At 37.5% G+C, this 18,586-nt stretch overlaps 1 protein-coding gene across 1 annotated transcript; it reads right to left on the bottom strand.

Moving 5' to 3' along the window:
* Window positions 1-17,248, bottom strand: atrip (ATR interacting protein). Its single transcript, XM_053483800.1, has 16 exons — window positions 16,952-17,248; window positions 16,615-16,767; window positions 15,139-15,477; window positions 14,278-14,348; window positions 13,180-13,350; window positions 12,009-12,124; window positions 11,826-11,923; window positions 9,636-9,710; window positions 9,427-9,553; window positions 7,792-8,057; window positions 7,136-7,523; window positions 5,846-5,988; window positions 5,641-5,732; window positions 4,483-4,572; window positions 1,199-1,457; window positions 1-333 (listed from the first exon to the last, which is right to left on the bottom strand). Exons 3-16 carry the CDS (start codon window positions 15,443-15,445, stop codon window positions 260-262), a joined length of 2,277 nt encoding a protein of 758 aa, XP_053339775.1. The 5' UTR covers window positions 15,446-15,477; window positions 16,615-16,767; window positions 16,952-17,248; the 3' UTR covers window positions 1-259.
* Between the last annotated feature and the right edge of the window lie 1,338 nt (window positions 17,249-18,586).

Raw genomic sequence — 18,586 nt, 5'->3', positions numbered from 1 at the left:
TTCAGATGACTAATATTTACCATAAGTACAGTTTGATGCACATGAAAAGGCTAAAATTCATAGACTAACAGGTTTAGGTATTTATAAATTGTTCAAACCAGTCGCACAACTTATCACTAAAAACACAAAAAAGCTACTTTTAGTTTTTCTTTAAGGATCGTAGTGAGCAGCTGGACGTGTCAATTCTTATCAGACTCACTAATACACTAGACAACCCAGAGAAACATGTCTTGGCGTCTGTGAAAATTTTCACTTGCAATTAAGAACCGGCGTCAATGTCCATATCTTCCACTTCCTCAGCGTCTGGTCGACAGATCTCCTCTATAGCCAGTTCTGTAAAGAATTAAAGGACAGTTGTTTGTTTTATGGCCTTCACAACATTCTCATGCCAAAAAAAATAAGGTCTCCTTTAGTCATCTCTAACTTAAGACCAAAATAACTCTTGTATGTTTACACTATGTTGCCAAAGTTATTGTGACACCTGACCATCACATGCATTTGCGGTTCTTTCTGATTCCTCCTAAACAAAGTTTAAAAGCACATGATTCTTTAGAATATCCATGTGATTTATCAATACAATTTCCCTTTACTGAAATGAACAGGTTCAATCATTTTCCAGTAAGACAACATCTCTGGTTTCTGCGCAGAACTGTGCCCTCAACTCAACTGGACATCTCTGGGATGACATGGAACACTAACTGCATCTGAGGCCACCCCACCAGACAACAGTGACTGACTTCAGTAATGTGCTTGTGGCTGAATGATCACAAATCCCCAGAGCTACACTTCAAACTCTGGTGGAAAGCCTTCTCAGAACAGTTAAAGCTGTTATCGCTGCAAAGGTTGGACCAATATTATAGGGGATGGGCTCCAGACTCCCTGTGACGCTGTATACAGGAATAAGCGATACAGACGATGAGCGAGTCAGTTACACACGAGACTGCTATAACGGCTACGTATTCTTATATATTAAAGTAGATCTCACTATAATGAAACAAATAAACAATATAAAACAGATCTTTAAGGCTTATAATCCAGTAATTTTTCACAAAGTGACACAGCTATAAAAGTTTGGTACCATCCACAGGAAGTGGTTAAACTTTCTTTATAGATACAATCAATGCCCAGAGGACTGCAGCTGACCAAACTAAATAATTTATTATTTTATACAAATAAAACGCTGAATGTATTTCATCACCTTCACACTCTGTGAGGTCAGGGATCCTACGGAGCGTGTCTCTGATGCCTGGGATGATCTGATGGTACATGTGCAACACATCCAGACAGTGCATTGAGAAAGAAGAGTCGTTCAGCAGCAGCCAGTGCAGTAACATAAGAGTCTCCCTCAGTGAGTGAACACCTGGACTCGTCCATGTTTGAATACCGCCTACTTGCTTCTCCTGAGCTTTGATACTCAGCCACTGTCTGTGTAAGACCAGCACCACCATCCGGACCACCTGATCAGAAAAGTGGCATAACGTATAACACAACTAAGGTTAGAGCTTGACTTAGGTCAGGTCAACCGGCTGCATCATGTTGTTATCTCTCTCCCTCTCTCTCTCTCTCTCTCTCTCTCAATCATGTGTGATCATTTGTCTCTGCAATGCAAAACATTTGGTAAAAAAAGATTAAGTCCTGATCCAAGAACAACAAATTAGGGATAGTTCACAAAATAGTTTTTAACCATGCCCGACACAAGAATACAGACATAGTCAACAGCAGAATTAGGAAATGCTGAGTGTGAGATCAATTACTTGGTTATTGGTAACAAACATGCTGGTCTGAGTATTTCAGAAACTGATGACCTAATAATCCACAACTTCGTGCAATAGTGAGGACTTTATGAATTTTTTTAGTAATAAAATTGTAAATATCAGGCATAAAATTAAGGCGTTGAAAGCGGACAATGCAATTGATGCAGATGTTAAACTATGTCAGATCGGAACCTAGAATTCTTTACTTCCCTTGAAGAGAATGAACTAATTTCACTCATCTCTTCTGCAAATTCATCAACCTGTATATTAAATCCTATACCGACACATTTTCTTAAACAGATAGTACCAGTAATAACAGAACCCCTATTGAGAATAATTAATTCCTTACTCAGCATTGGGTATGTTCCAAAATCTTTTAAATTAGCAGTTATTAAACTGATTATTAAGAAATCTGACCTCGACCCCTGCCAGCTGTCCAATTACAGGCCAATATCAAACCTCCCCTTTATCTTTAAGATTCTCGAAAATATAGTAGTGGAGCAGCTATGCTTATATATACATATAAATAGCATACATGAACTGTATCAGTCAGGATTTAGACCTCATCACAGCACAGAGACAGCACTCGTTAAAGTAGTAAATGACCTTCTAGTGGCCTCTGATCAGGGTTGTGTAACTATGCTTGTATTACTCTACCTCAGTGCAGCTTTTGACACCTTTGATCATGGTATTCTTCTTTATAGATTAGAAAATGTAGTAGGAGTTGAGGGTACAGCCCTCTCCTGGCTCAGATCCTATTTAACTAATCAGTATGTAGACTTAAATGGTGATTGTTCTGCATGTTCTCTAGTGAAGTTTGGTGTTCCACAAGGTTCAGTTTTAGGCCCACTGCTTTTTTCCCTTTACATGCTTACTCTGGGCAACATAAACATGGTATTAGTTTTCATTGTTACGCTGACGAGACACAGTTATATGTCTCAGCAAAACCAGATTAAAATTTAGCTCACTTAAGTTGAGCACTGTGTGCAGGATATAAGAGATTGGATGCTAATTAACTACCTTCTGCTTAACCCTGATAAGACAGAAGTTCTAGTCATAGGACTGCATTCAGCTAGAAGTAAGATTTTAGATCACACTGTAACTTTAGATAGCCTTTCTGTTCCATCAAGTGCAACAGTAAAAGACCTCTGTGTGATTATAGATTCCAGCTTTTCATTTGAAGCTCATGTAGATAATATCACCAGGATAGCATTCTTTCACCTCAGAAATACTGCCAAGATAAGACAATATACTGTCTTATATATTTTTAGTCGATAAACGATGCAGAAAAACTAGTTCATGCTTTTATCACGTCTAGGTTGGACTATACCTGGACTATACTATAGGTTGGTTGTAATGCCTTACTGTCTGGTTGTTCAACTAGGTGCGTAAATAAGCTTCAGCTAGTCCAGAATGCACCAGCGAGAGTCCTCACTAGAACCAGAAGATACGAGCACATCACACATATCTTATCTTCACTTCATTGGCTCCCCGTGAAATTTCGCATTGATTTTAAAATACTACTCTTGACATATAAAGCATTAAATGGTCTTGCGCCGCAGTATCTGAGCAAACTGTTAGTGTCTTACGATCCGCCACGCCTACTTCGATCAAAGAATGCAGGTTGCTTGTCAATACCACGTATAACGAAAACTACAGCTGGGGGCAGAGCTTTTTCTTACAAAGCCCCAAAGTTATGGAATAGTCTTCCAAATAGTGTTCAGGACTCAGACACAGTCTCAGTGTTTAAATAAATAGGTTTTTAGCCTGGACTTAATCAAGCATTTTTGTAAATAGAATTGTCCTGTGTAAAGGAGCAGATCTGGGGGATGGACAGAGTATTAGGTGAACTGGTATGTTTAGATGCTATCTTCCCCACTCTCATTGATCACTCAAGTTTGTTGACGGTGAGGTGATTGTTTGCTTTAGATCTCAGCGAGCCCTCATGTCTGTGTTTTCTTCTGGCTCTTTTAGTTATGCTGTTATAGTTAGTCCTGCCGGAGTCTCTGCTTGCACTCTACAATAAATATTCATTCATATTATACATTATGTGACTGCGACCATACCTAACTGTTATCTCTCCTCTTCTGCTCTCCCCTCTCCTGTTCTCTCTCTTCCCTCTCTCCCCCCCTCTCCCTCTTCCCTCTCTCTGTCGAGCTACACATGCCGTTCCGGAGCTGCCAGTGATCCAGACTCCCTCTGCCCTCCGGACCTGTCTGACCCATCCTGGTGCCTAGCTTCTGGTTGGAGATCTCATCGCATGGATGCTGCATGTGTCTCTTTAGGATGCATCTGGTGTTAGGGGATGGTTTCACTCTACCATGAGGACGGTTCTGGCCTCGACTGGTGTTGACAGCTGTTTCTCTGAGGACTTGACTTGGCTGCGTTTGCTCGATAGTTCAAGACTGCAATTGTCTCCAATAACTACCTGGACTTCATTTTAACATCAATTAACATCAACTGTTATAGCTGAACTGGCTGCCACCTAACACACAGTATGAATGCAGATCAATTCCTGCTTTCTGTTTCACCTAAATGAGGATGGGCTCCCTGTTGAGTCTGGTTTTTCTCAAAGTTTCTTCCCATTACCATCTCAGACAGTTTTTTGTGTAAAGCTATTTATACCTTTTTTGTTTGGTAAAAACTGTGTTTAAAAAAAAAAAAAAAAAGTCTATTATTAAGCATTAGCTGATAAGTCAAGCTAAAAAAATCTTCTTGTGCTTCCTACCTCACTGCTGCATAGGCAGCTTGATTCAGTATTGAAAGCAGCCCACGTCAGTGTCTTCTGAGTAAACAGTTTGGTTAACAATCGGAAAACCTGCGACATATAAATAAAGGTGTAAATAAATACTCAACCCATTTTTTTTGATAACATAGCCTCTATATCAGAGAATCTGTTTTACTTTATACAATTGCATGCACAGACAGAAGTGTTGATGAAGAGCATGGCATAAAAATTTATATATTCATTTAAGCATATCTCCTTGGCTGAGACAACAGAAGTCCTGTAATCAGAAAATGCTAAATAGTTACAGGACCATAAACATTAGAGATGAGAGGGGGGTTACGCATCATAATTCTTTTTTAGCAGAAATTCATGTATTTCCAACACTAAAATCGATTAAAAAAAATAATAAAAAAAAAATATATATATATATATATATATATATATTATTATGAACCCAATCGAGATGGTTTTGGGTGAGCTGGACCGCAGAGTGAAGGCAAAGGGGCCAACAAGTACTAAACACCTCTGGGAACGCCTTCAAGACTGTTGGAAAACCATTTTAGGTGACTCTCTCTTGAAGCTCATCGAGAGAATGCCAAATGTGTGCAAAGCAGTAATCAGAGCAAAGGGTGGCTATTTTGAAGAAACTATAATATAAAACATGTTTTCAGTTATTTAACCTTTTTTTGTTAAGTACATAACTCCACATGTGCTCATTCATAGTTTTGATGCCTTCAGTGAAAATCTACCAATGTAAATGGTCATGAAAATAAAGAAAACACATTGAATGAGTGAAGGTGTGTCCAAACTTTTGGCCTGTACTGTGTGTGTGTGTGTATATATATATATATATATATAAATTGCTTGCTTTTCAGGTGGTAAAGTGTTGCAATTCCTAAAGAATCCTGCAGATGGTGCACGTTAAACTGTTTACACAGCATCCTGCTATCCAGGAGCAAATAGTTTGTTTAAAATTCTAACAAAATCTGAATAAAAGAAAAAATTATATTAAATCAGGATATTTATAAAATAAATGATACTTCCAGAATCGATGTAAATCAAATTGGCACCTAGGTATCGTGACAAAGCTGGGGGAAATAAAAACGGGATGATTTGGACAAAAGCTACGTGTATGCATAAAACAATTCTTTGGATTACCTCAACTTCCAAACGTGACCACATGTCCTCAGTAATGACTTTATTTGATCTGGAGGTCACATACTGGAAAAGTCGTGCAAATGGGCAAACATCTAGAAAAAAAAAAAAAGGAAAAAAAAGTTTGAACATTACTGCATTACATACGAACAAGCACACAGGCGATGACTGCTAAAGCCCTGTCCTTTATACATTATATTATACTTACATTTATGAGAGCAAAGCTTGTTTGCTATTTTGTCACAATCCACAAGAAGTGCCAGAAATCTCACAAAAAGCCAAACAGTGCTGTATGGCGAGTCCAAAGACAAGTTCTGGGTCACAGTCTGACTTTCCAACACCACCTGAAATCTGTATTCAGAACAGTACAATGACAAACAGATCCTATAGTACTGTGTAAAAGTATTTAATGATCTATTGCGGATATTTGTCACAATTAAATTATTGCGTAATATTTAAAATTTGTTTAATCTCAAAGATAACCTACAATGATAAAAAACGACAAAAAGATAATAAAAAGCTATTTTTTAATTATCTTTTTTTTTTTCTGCCACGTGACCCATGTGCGCTTGAGGTCACAAACTGACATTGACCTTGGATTTTCTGGTAGAGCACAGAATTTATGGTTCCATCAATTATGGTAATTCGTCTAAGCAAGATGCAAAGCAGCTCCAGACCATCACACTACCACCACCATGTTTGACTGTTGGTATGATGTTCTTTTCATAAAATATTGTGTTAGTTTTACACGTGATGTCAGTCCACACAATATTTGGCAAGTAATCTTGGGAATAATCCAGATGTTTTTTGGCACATATTAGACAAGACTGTTATTTTTTTGCCAGTCACTTTCTTATTGTTGAGCCATGAACACTGACCTTAACTGAGACAAGTGAGGACTGCAGATCTTTAGATGTCAATTATTCAATTGTGGATGCTCTTACTCTTACCTTTGAAATGGCTTTATAACCCTTTCCCGACTGATACATGTAAATTACAGTAACTTGGTCTGTGAGCAAAATAAAAATTTAAAAAAACTTGATAAACAACCAGAGTCTTGACATACAAGTATTATGCATGCTTTTTTTTTCTACTGAGCATCATGTGTTCACAATTGAGCCAATAGTTTTTCCCTCTCTGGGATTGTGGTTAATGATCCCCCAGTGCGTCACTCATATAATCAACATCTGTGCGCACGTGTACTGTTTACTATAACATTGTGACCACGTTTGTGTGCGCACACAAAGCAAAAACAAGTGTCATTAGAGAGAATTAAACATCCAGTTTCCAGAGTCTCTCTGTCAGAAAGCAGTTAGTGTGCGTGTCTGCTGAGAAAGTCATCCTACACAATATCCCCCTCCCTCCTCCTCTCTCATCTAAATTAAGGGCAATTTTAATAAAGAAGAGAGTATAAATATGCCAGCTCTTCCATATCATAGCTACCACCAGGGATGGCGAAAACCAACAGTGCGTAAAAGAAACTGTCCTAGACGTTTACCTCAAGAGTTGACTCTCCTCCTCTGCTCTTTCAGCCAGCGCACACAGAGTCCTCAGACTACAATTCACCACCACTTCTCTCTGACCTGCATTACTGACAAACTTCACATCCACCAACTGGAAGAGCATCTTGAGTAGAGCACTGTGGGATTGTGGATCATCACTGTGGTTCTCTGTAGTGCTGCTGTGCCCGGTACTCTCAGGGTGGTGGGTTCGGTTTTCATCAGGCTTTTCTGAGTCCTTTATCTCTTGACCTCCCAGGACAGAGATTACGGCTTCGCTGCTTTCGCACACAATGTGATAAAGAGCTTTTATAGCTGCTATAGCGAATTCTTCTTGAACACCTATAGACTCCTCGACCGTGGAAGCAGAGCTGCTGTCAGATGCACCTGGTTACACGGATAAGGGGGGAAAAAAACAAAGAAAAAAAAGAATCAAAAAGATAACTTTATAAATGCACAAAAGTCACATCAAATACACACAAAAAACAAAAACACTTCAGTCTATAGTACAACGTTCATCCTAATTTTACAGTATCATAATACATAATTTTACATTAAAATCTTTAATGAAACAGACTCATGAAATGTTGACACAAAAATGACAAGATTTAATGACCAATGATCAAGCACAGAGTCCGGAGGTTCCCCTAACTACCTGATAGTGCACTTGGTCGAAGTGGACTCTTTCCTGACTTGTCACTGGTCTCGAGGGTCTGACAATAAAGGCTGATGTGGTAGTGAAGTAAAGGAAGAAAATGAACAGCAGGGGGGCATGATCTTTTAAGGAGCTGAGTGGAGGCACAATGTGTTAGCATGGCCAGTCCTGACATAGCCAGCCTCTGATGCTGATAAAAGTGCACTCGAGGCTGATGGAGCAACCGGATGTCTGTTGAGGAAGACCTGGAACCGCTTGAAGATGTCCTGGAGAATATGAATTAGGGTTCATGTTTAGTTCAATCTGTAGATAAGTAACTACCATGAATCTTACTGATAAGACTAGACCCAGTGACCTACTGTAAAGCAATGAGCTACAAAAGGGTGTGATAAAGTGATTTTATCATCAGTAAAGATGTTTACAATCTAGAGTAGCGAGGTCCAGTCTTATGCATGTTTTCAATAATACATTGTATTTATTATTAATAATATTTGCTATACAGTTATGTGATCCAGAATCTTAACATCTGCCATTGTGTAGGGCAAGCATGCATCCAACAAAAAAAGGCTAACAATGATGAATCAGTTACTAAATGTACTTTTTACTGAACACGTTAGGAGAAAAAAAAGACATAGCGGTGTACGTTAAGAAACTACAGTCATTGGATATGACCTCTTTATTATCAAGCTCCTGCTGTACTTTACAACACTTTTGAGGGCATTGAACTGGCAGGTTTATGATATCTTACAATATTTCGATTATAAATCAGCTATGATTTAATGTTAAACTATTATTTTATAAAACTAAAAATATTATTTAAGAAAAATATTAGTACAGTCTACATTTTGTTATTAGACGTGTTACTCTCTCATCTATTTTTGTCTCAACCTTGCCATCCACATGTCTGACGTACTGACTGACATGTGACCGAGGGCGCTGTATGTGCGGTCACACCAGTGTGAATGCTAAAAATGGTATGTTGAGAACTACATTGGACAATTTGAGTGTGAGTTTATAATTGGGGATGTATTGCATGATTAACTATATGCTCATTTTAGAAAAGCTATACTAAAACTTCTTGTGCACTAAATTCTTGGGATTTTCATCTATTAAAAATGTAAGTTTTATAATTATGTCTAAAAAAAAAGAAAAAAAGACTAGTTTAAAACCATCATGAACAATACTGTCATGAATTCATGTTCATAATGAGTGCATGCAAAGTATAACCAAAGAGTTTTTAGATCGCTCAGAGTTAAAAGACTGACAAGATTGCATTTGGTTACTTTTGAATGAAGCGGCACAACAGAAATATTTGACCATATAGTCAGAAAAGTCATCCAGGAGTTAGAATTCTAACAATGCCACAGCCCAAGAGTCACCTGAGTAAAATTGGGAAGGGGAAGGCTGGCATTACTCTTCCTCTTTTAACCACTGTAACACTGTAAGTGCTGTATGTGAAAGAGTGCAGATTATTTTAAGAAATGCGTTACGCTGCATGACTAGCAAGGTAAAAAGATGCAGCTGTTGCCCTTATAGGCCCTACTAGGAAACTATTCTGATCAAAGCAGTGATAATTCACAAAGACTTAAGTGCTTTGATTTTTAATCAAATCCAACTTAATCGTAAAGAACTTACGGACTGGGGTAGTCTGACTGGGTTAATATGACAGGTAGAGCATCTGGACTGATGCACAGCAAGTGACAGATGCCTAAAGAGCTCGGCTCTAAAGGGTGCTGAAGCAGCAGATTCAATAACGCAGGTCCTGCAAATACAAATCAACATCAGCCTCACAGCTGCACAAATTCCTTTAAAGCAAGATAAAAAATGATGATATTCATAATTACCTTTGTGATGAAGCCCATTTGCTGTAGCAGAGATCATGTGCCCCTTAAAATCTTTTTCTTGGTTTTGTTTCCCTCCTATTTCAAACAAGTTAAATATTGTTAAAACAGAAAAATAGTGCTAGACAACTACAAAAGTCATCCAATAAGAACAATCATTGAGGATAATAGATATATAAATAAATAAATTTTATTATGGCTCATTAGGCTTGTAGATATATGTTTGTTTTTCATATTAGCTTTATATTATTTCTACTTCTTTGTCTTTCACCCCTTTCAGGGGTCGCTACAGTGGATCATCTGCCTCCATCTAACCCTAACCTCTGCATTTTCTTCTCTCACACCAACTAACTTCATGTCCACTTTCATTACATCCATAAATCTCCTCTTTGGTCTTCCTCTCGTCCTCCTGCCTGGCAGTTCCAACCTCAGCATCCTTCTACCGATATATTCACCATCTCTCCTCTGAACATGTCCAAACCACCTCAATCTGGCCTCTCTGACTTTATCTCCAAAACATCTAACATGGGTTGTCCCTCTGATGAACTCAAACAAACAAAAAGGGGCTTAGAGCTGATCCTTGATGCAGACCCACCACTCTAACATACTTCTCTGCCACTCCAGACTTCCTCATACAAAACCACAGCTTGTCTCTCAGCACCCTGTCGTATGCTTTCTTTAAATCTACAAAGACACAATGCAACTCTTCATTACCTTCCCTGTACTTCTCCACCAGCATCCTCAAAGCAAATACTGCATCTGCTGTACTCTTCCTAGGAATGAAACCATATTGCTCCTCACAATGCTCACCTCTGCCCTTAAACTAGCTTCACTACTCTTTCCCAAAGCTTCATTGTATGGCTCATTAGCTTTATGCCTCTGTAGTTGACACAGATCTGCACATATCCCTTGTTCTTAAAAATACACTTCTCCTCCATTCCTCTGAAATCCTCTCACTCTCCAAGATCTTGTTAAACAAACTAGTTAGAAACTCTACTGCCACCTCTCCTAAGCACTTCCATACCTCCACAGGTATGTCATCAGGACCAACAGCCTTTTCACTCTTTATCCTCTTCAACGCCCTTCTCACCTCACTTTTACTAATATTTGCTACTTCCTGCTCCACAAAACAGTCACGTCTTCTAATCTTTGTTCTCTTTCATTTTCCTCATTCATCAACTCTTTAAAGTACTTCTTCTATCTTTCCATCTCCTACCTGGCATCTGTCAGTACATTTCCATCTCTATCTTCAATTACTCTAACATGCTACACATTCTTTCCATCTCTATCTTTCTGCCTCGCCAACCCTTACAGATCCACCTCACCCTTCTTACTATCCAATCTAGCATACAAGACCTCATATGTCCTTTGTTTAGCCTTTGCCACCTCTACCTTCACCTTTAGCTTCCTATTATTTAAAAAATATACATGACGTATTTGTGAACCCTTTTTGTATTAGGTCATGAGTTTACTGCTCACATTAGTATTATTGAGGTTATAATTTTGACAATGCTTAACAGAATATTCGTATTGCAGGACACTGCAGAGAACTCAACACAACTTCAACACTGTTCATATTGCCCATGTAAAGCTTACCCTCAGTCTAAACAATGACATCCAAATGAATTAATAACTAAATACAGTAAATTAATTTAACACATTGTTCACTCTAGCAGATATCATTAGTGTATGTTTTACACTAGTTTAAATTATTATTATTATAATTATTATTAATAATGTAAACAAAAAAAAAAAGTATCCCAAAAGAAGCATTACAATATAACATAAAAAAATTTATGATTTCGAGAGAACAGAACCAATCAAATTATTTTTCCCATTGTTTCCAGATCTGCCTAACAGTCCACTTACTACACACTGGCAAATTTAATCACTTCCTTTGACGGGTGTCATTTTGCAATGCGTTGACGTTCTTCCCCCAACCCATTTTACACAACATTGTCACTGCGTCAGAGCCTGGCCAAAAACTTTTACCCAGGAGAACTGTTGAGCTTGTACAATACAGCATTGCTGTTAGTGCATTTTATCTGAAAGGTTAATTAAACGTATTTGGTTTCTATTAGCAAAATTAGCTCATACTGAAGGCATTACAACATGAAACATTATGTCCAGTATTGTGCAGATAGCAAACGTAGAATAGCAAGTACACAGATCTTTGATTTAATACCATCATACCATCTGTACACCGAACTTCTGCTGCTGATGGTTTTCCAGGCAACTCAGCTGAAAAAGACTCCTTCGTCACAAACGCACGGTTCCCAGGAGAGCTCCCACTGCATCCAGAAAGAATTTGTTTTGCGTTCAGTGTGTATTCTTTAGAAGAACAAATCAGAGGAATTCATACGCTGTTGCTGTTACCTGTTTCTTATAGGAGTGCCAACTACCTTCGCACCACGCTCAGAGCTCTGCAGTTTATTCTTCATTTCATTCATCTCAGCTTCCTTAAAGTGCAACTCAGACTTTAACGACTCCACCTAAATAAGAAAATATAAAAATGGCACCAAAAATGAAATGCTGTTTCTTTTTGGAGCAGTAGATAACCACTTAATAACCATGTATACTGTGTATACGTCTGTTGGTAATAACAATGTCAATATAATTTAATGTCCATATAATTGCTGCTATAGGTTTTACTTTATTGGTTATTGCTGCTATAGGTTTTACTTTTATTGGTTATTTGACTATTTTTTTTATTTTTTATTTTTTTATGTTTATATTATTCTATTTTTATTTGTATATATTTTTATTTTAATTACTTTATTGTTTTTATTTGTATTTAAATCTTCTCTACCATCTTTATATGTCTTCTTAAATCTTTATTTTCATCAGGAGTTTGTTCTGTAATGAAAGAGAATTTTCCCACGGGGATCAATAAAGTAATTCTGATTTAGATCTATACAACCTAAAACTGTTCACTAGAAGTAGAACTTCTAACTTTTATTTTACCAAATTGCACAGAACGTTTAAGGCTTATCTGATAATATGGCACTGTTATTAATTTAAAAAAAAAAAAAAATATATATATATATATATATATATATATATATATACACACACAAATGATTTGTTATCTATATACATTATCCATTATATATTATATATATTATTTGTTTGCACATTTGCACATGCACTTTATGTTGTCTATAAAACCTGTAGTTACAGTATACTTAGCTAGTTAGTTTTTGTTAATTTATGTTGTAATTTATGTTAGGTCTTTCTGTCCTGTCGCTGCTAGCCAGCTAACTAGGCCTCTTGGTTAGCTAGTTAAGTGTTTCTGTTAATTTACGTTGTAAATTTATGTTGCATGTAGCACCTTGGTCCTGGAGGAACGTTGTTTCGTTTTACTGTGTACTAACTGTATATGGTTGAAATGACAATAAAGCCTACTTAAACTTTAAGTGAACATATCTATGAAATAAATCTCCAGCCTCGCCACAATACTAGCTATAACAATATAACTATTACATTTCTAAAGCATGTCTGGCTCATTAACTAAGATATAATGTCTAGTTTCATCTTAATAACTAACCTTCTTGGAAAGCTCCTTCTCTTTTTCACTCTGGACATGAGCTCGGTCTCTTTCCAGCTCGAGATGAGTCTGTCGCTGCAGCTCCTTCTCCTGATTGGCCAGTCTGAGAGAGTCTCGCAGGACTCGGATTTCACCATTCTTCATCAGGATCTGCTCTTCTACCTCCTTCAGCTATGTGCGAAACACATTGATTAAAGAAACCATGCCTGCACTCGCTACACTTTTAGTTTAAGGATAATATTAAGTGACATTAACCGATTCTGAATGATACATTGCTATCTAAGAAATGGAGAAAAGAGAATTTAAAAACAATCAGATTTGAAAATAGTGTAAACCATCTTAAAGATCAATTACTTTTCCTTAGTAACAACCTGTGCTTGAGAAGCAAAAGTTACTGTTACTTTTACTGTGCAAAAGTTTTAGGCACCATATTATATGCTGTACCAATTTTGGTATATATGTTTATTGGGTTTGCATAATTATGTACAAAATCATTCAGTATTTCCATATATAACTTAGAAATTTATAAATTAATAACATTACAGGAAAATATATGCATGGCTGTAAAGAAAAAAATATTTTCAGATGAAAACAAAAATGTTCGCTGTTGGGATTTGCATTAAAATAGAAAGCAGCAAGTGTGAGAAAGTTACCAGAAGAACTCATTCTCCAGCACGCTCAGTAAAACCTAACAGCTGTTTTCCTATAAAACTGCAGAAATCTGTGTCTAAAACTCCTGATTTTAAGCAATGACTTTTCACTCCAAATATTGACTGTTTATTTTATTACTCTTTATAGAAGTTTTTTTATGCAGAAATGTTTTGCAAAAGCATATTTTGTTTATGTCAAATTTTTGTATGTGCCTGTACCTGTAATGTTTAAAAAATGAAAGTGAGGCTTGGAAGAGATGTGGGTAATATAACTTAAATTTGTTTCTCAAAGCTTCATGTCATTTTATCAGATTGTGATTGACCTGCAAGTTACACCACTATTCTTACAATGGTGAATTTGTATTTCTTTAAAAAAAATAATAAAATGCTTTTGCTGATTAATTACAACATTACAAATCATCTCTATGAACGTAAAGAATGCACGCACCTTCCTCTTTAGCTCTGCTTGCTGGGCTTCCAGGCGGTTGTAGTACAGCTCATCTCGGTCTTGGCCACCTCCTTTAAAGTTAGATAAAAAAACAGGAACAATCCTGAAAACACAATCATTTCAGGTAGAAATGCATTAATCAGATGTTAAGTATCTAGTATTGGAAATAAAGACAAATGGAATGTCTTTCCAGGAAAAACAAATAAAATTGGAGAAAAAAAAAACAGAAATGAAATCATGACTGTGTTTGATTAGTATTGACCAGCAGTCAGAGAATCAGTCCAGGTAGGGTACACAGTTCCCATCTCCATGGAGGTGTTGTAATACTAATAAAAATAATAATAATCTTCTTGAGTTTAATTGGTACGAAATTTCTGCACATGCACATACTCAAAAATTTATACACAAACACAACAGTTAGTACCCATAAGCCTCAACAGTGACAAGTTCCAACAATTATGCTTCAATTCATTTAAACTTTTAAAATTTATTGACCATATTTAAAATGTAACAACATTTTAAAACCATACCAATCTGCACAGCCATACATGTGCTCTGTTAGTCACCTTCTCTTTTGGTATGAAAGCCTGACTGCATGTGAAAATGCATGTGAATTGTGAACATGGGGTGGTGTGGCCTAATTGTGTTAAGAAGAAAAGTTTGGCATTTCCCTCCAACAACAAACTACTTCCGCCAAGTCTAAGATTTGACCCAACGCCCATCCTATTTTTGTACATTCTTCTCCTTATTGTAGACGAGCATTAGAACCATCTCCAAAGTTTTCCTTTAAGTGTGTGTCTTAAAGGAAAGATCTTTATATCCACACATCTATATATCCAAATACACACACAAAACACTAACCAGCTGTATCATTTCTTTTAGGTCCCATGTTGTTCTCCATGCTGCTGCTTAGATGGCTGTTTCCAATGGTGAAGGTTTTCCTGCCCTCTCTTACAGGTGCTCTGGTCTCCTCTGGATAAACGGTAAAAGATGCAAAACTTCTCTTGCTGGTTGTAGTTTGCCCATCTCTTGTGATGGCCTGTGATGCAATGATGTCAATTTCCTCCAAGTCATCCTGTGTGAAGTCTTCATCGTCTCCGAAGGTGTCTGTCCCAGCTGGATCTTCATTGTGTGATCCTCTATGTCGCTTACTTGGAGGATACTCCATGTTGGCACAGGCTTTTGAGGAATAAGAATTCTCTGGAATTGAAATACAGGGTAATTTTAACTGTTGACAAAATTGTTAATTGTTTTGACAAAATAATGCTGACAGAAACATTGGATTTGTATTATAGGTGAAAGCTACATAAAACAACTTGAACATTTTAATCTTCGTCATTAACATGTGATATTCAGTAGTGTCGAAATTTATTTTATATTGATACTCATCTTTGGAGGACAGGTTTCTACATTACCCACAATGCAGTTTAAATACCTCCTAATATTACCTGTGCCACCAGAGGGATTTATACTTCGTTTTACTTGTAATTCCCAATCTCAAACACCCCCCCCCCCCCCCCCAAAAAAAAAAAAAACCTAAAGAAAACACCTCCTTAAACTGTAATTCTTCGTTAATGTATGTATAGAGCATCATCAGTAAACAAAGTCACTTACCTCTCACTATGAGCTATGCTGTAAATATCCAAGTACTTGCTTTAGATCAACCCACATATGGACATATTCATTATTAAATCTATGACACTGACTATACAGTTTGGCGATCACAGAGTAAAAATCTACACCACCCCTCACATTTAGCTGTCTAATACTCTTATTAAAAAATAATAAAACTAAAAACCTAGTGGTGTTCATATTTTCATTCCACTTTGTATGTTAACCGTTAGATAAAACAAAAGAAAAAACAACTTCAACTCAAACTCTCCCTCTTGTTTCACTTTTACCTAAACAGTAGAGGTAGATGTAGCAGCCCTTTAAGTCTGTTCAGTTTTTTTTTTTTTGGCGCCACATCTGTTCATTCTGCCAGAACAGATCAGCTTAACTTGAATCGCTTTTTTTTCTTCATTAACCAGCCAAGTCAATTGCTCTGCTAGGGTTTAAACCTGGAAACTTCTGATCAGTAGGCCAACACCTTAAACACTGAGTTATCCCTGCTCCAGTAACCGAGAGCCTTAACCGTTTAAGCTGCCACTGCCCCAATACCCCAGAGCCTTAACCATCTAGTCCAGCACTGCCGCTAGACAGCAGAAAAAAAGATTTAGACTGAAAATCAGCATTGAATATGGCGGACAAGAAAATTTTAGCTTGTAGCAATTTATCACACAGTTGTTCAAGCCTGCAATGTTGTGATGTCATCAAGGAGGTAAGCTCTTATCTCACCGCTGACACTTGAGGAGATCAGACGGAGGATGAATCACCAGTTGATCCAACCACCAGTTGAAAATGTCCAGTTAGAACTGCATGGACCAGTTAAATACTACACCATTGACAATGTCTCCATGTGACGTCATCACGGGATACAACCTCTCCCTTCTAAAAAAAAAAAAAAAAAACATAACAAAAAACAGATTAGAACAATGAACGCAAATATTGTACTGTAGACATATTACTGTGTTTCAGCATTCAGTTCTGCTTTAATTCAGACAATGATACAGCAAAGTTAAAGTGCAACATGAGGGGGCACGAAATAACATCAGAAAAACTGTTTTCAACTCACCAAACCTATACTTTAGCAACAGCCGTATGTCACGACGTAGAAAAGAAAGAGAAGGAAAAATACATATACAACAGTGAACATGACCTGACACCCGGGCTAAGTGGCTAGCTAAAGCAAAAGAAGCTAACGCTACTTGCCGCATTGACACCCTGTTTACGTTTGCTAGCCAGCTGCTGTTGAATAGACACCGTCAGAAATTAGCAATAATCTCCTCAACATGCTGTGCAAAATTTCACAGCATTTTAGCCAAAAAATACACAGGTTTAGAGAAGAGTGATTTAAGAGAACGCCGCTTGTTGAGACGCGGAGTATAGAGGCTTCTGATTGGTCGGAACCCTAAACGCAGAGGATGACGTCATGTAACTGTGTCTTGTAATTGGGCAAAAGTTAAAGCACGTGCTACGGTAACACAAGATGGACAATTCAAATCTCGACTTTTATTCATGACGCGAAAAGAATAAGGATGTCCATACATGATTGTATTGCAGGACAGTAATATATTTAATATACAATAGTAATAATGTTAATTTCAATTTTTTTTATTACTATAATTATACGAGTGGTGTTCAAGTCAACCCGGGACTCATTTATCAGAGTTTTATGTCCAGGCTTGGAGTAAGGGCAGGACTGTAAAGGAAATAACCCTGAACTAAGTTCCTGTAATTTGCAAGTGGTGGAATGTTATGTATTGTCCTGCAAAAAGAGAACACCTTCGAGACGACAAACAAACCAGGCCTTTTTTTTCATTAAAGGATCGACACATTTAAACGGATTAATTAAACAGAACTTTTGTGCACAATTAAAAGTCCCAGTTTGCCATAAACTGCCATTGTACTTCACAGAAACATAACAAGCCAAAACATGGCGGCACGGTGAAACCATTACATGGCGACACGTAGTGGCTAGCACTGTGGCCTCACAGGGTCAAGGGTTTTGAGTCCTGCCTCAGGTCTGTGTGCGTGGAGTTTGCATGTTCTCCCGGTGCTTGCTGGGTTTCCTTCATGTACTTCAGTTTCCTCCCACAGTTTAAATTAGGTTTATTGCCGTTCCCAAATTGCCCATAGTGTGTGCGTGCCATGTGATGGATTGGCACCTTGTCCAGGGTAAATCTTGCCTCGTCCCCTAAGTCGACCCTACACAGGTGTAGTATAGATGATGAATGAATAAATAACAAACCTTTACATCTCCAAAAGCATGAGAACATGAACCTGTTTTAGCATGTCAGTGCTCCTGGAACAACCCAGCATCCTGAAGACAAAGGAATTATCAAAACATAAAACTCTGGAAAAGTACGGATGATGGGGTTCTTATTTAACGGTACAGTATGTGAAGGCTATGAATATACAGTACAAACAACACATCTGTACTTTTTGGTTTATTAAACCATTTGCATCTCCAAAAATCCCTGTGGCGTCTCAGATAAACATTTTTTATTTTCCTTCGAATGTTAGTTCTTCTTCTTTGTCTTTCTGCTGTTCCCTTTCAGGGGTCACCACAGCGAATCATCTGCATCCATCTAACCGTATCCTCTGCATCCTTTTCTCTCACACCAACTAACCTTATGTCCTCTCTCACTGCATCCATAAATCTCCTCTTTGGTCTTCCTCTCGACCTCCTGCCTGGCAGTTTCAACCT

Source organism: Clarias gariepinus, chromosome 23, assembly GCF_024256425.1.
Source record: "Clarias gariepinus isolate MV-2021 ecotype Netherlands chromosome 23, CGAR_prim_01v2, whole genome shotgun sequence".
In the NCBI taxonomy this organism is placed as follows: Eukaryota; Metazoa; Chordata; class Actinopteri; order Siluriformes; family Clariidae; genus Clarias; species Clarias gariepinus.
The sequence above is the reverse complement of the archived record's forward strand: the minus strand, read 5'-3'. Positions and strand labels throughout refer to the sequence as shown.

Excerpts from the sequence above, each read along its gene's own strand:
- atrip (XM_053483800.1), bottom strand. The coding sequence starts at position 15,445 with ATGGAGTATCCTCCAAGTAAGCGACATAGAGGATCACACAATGAAGAT. Across the intron at positions 9,554-9,635 it reads AAATGGGCTTCATCACAAAG|GACCTGCGTTATTGAATCTG; the intron begins GTAATTATGAAT and ends TTGTATTTGCAG. Across the intron at positions 7,524-7,791 it reads TCGACCAAGTGCACTATCAG|GTGCATCTGACAGCAGCTCT; the intron begins GTAGTTAGGGGA and ends CCGTGTAACCAG.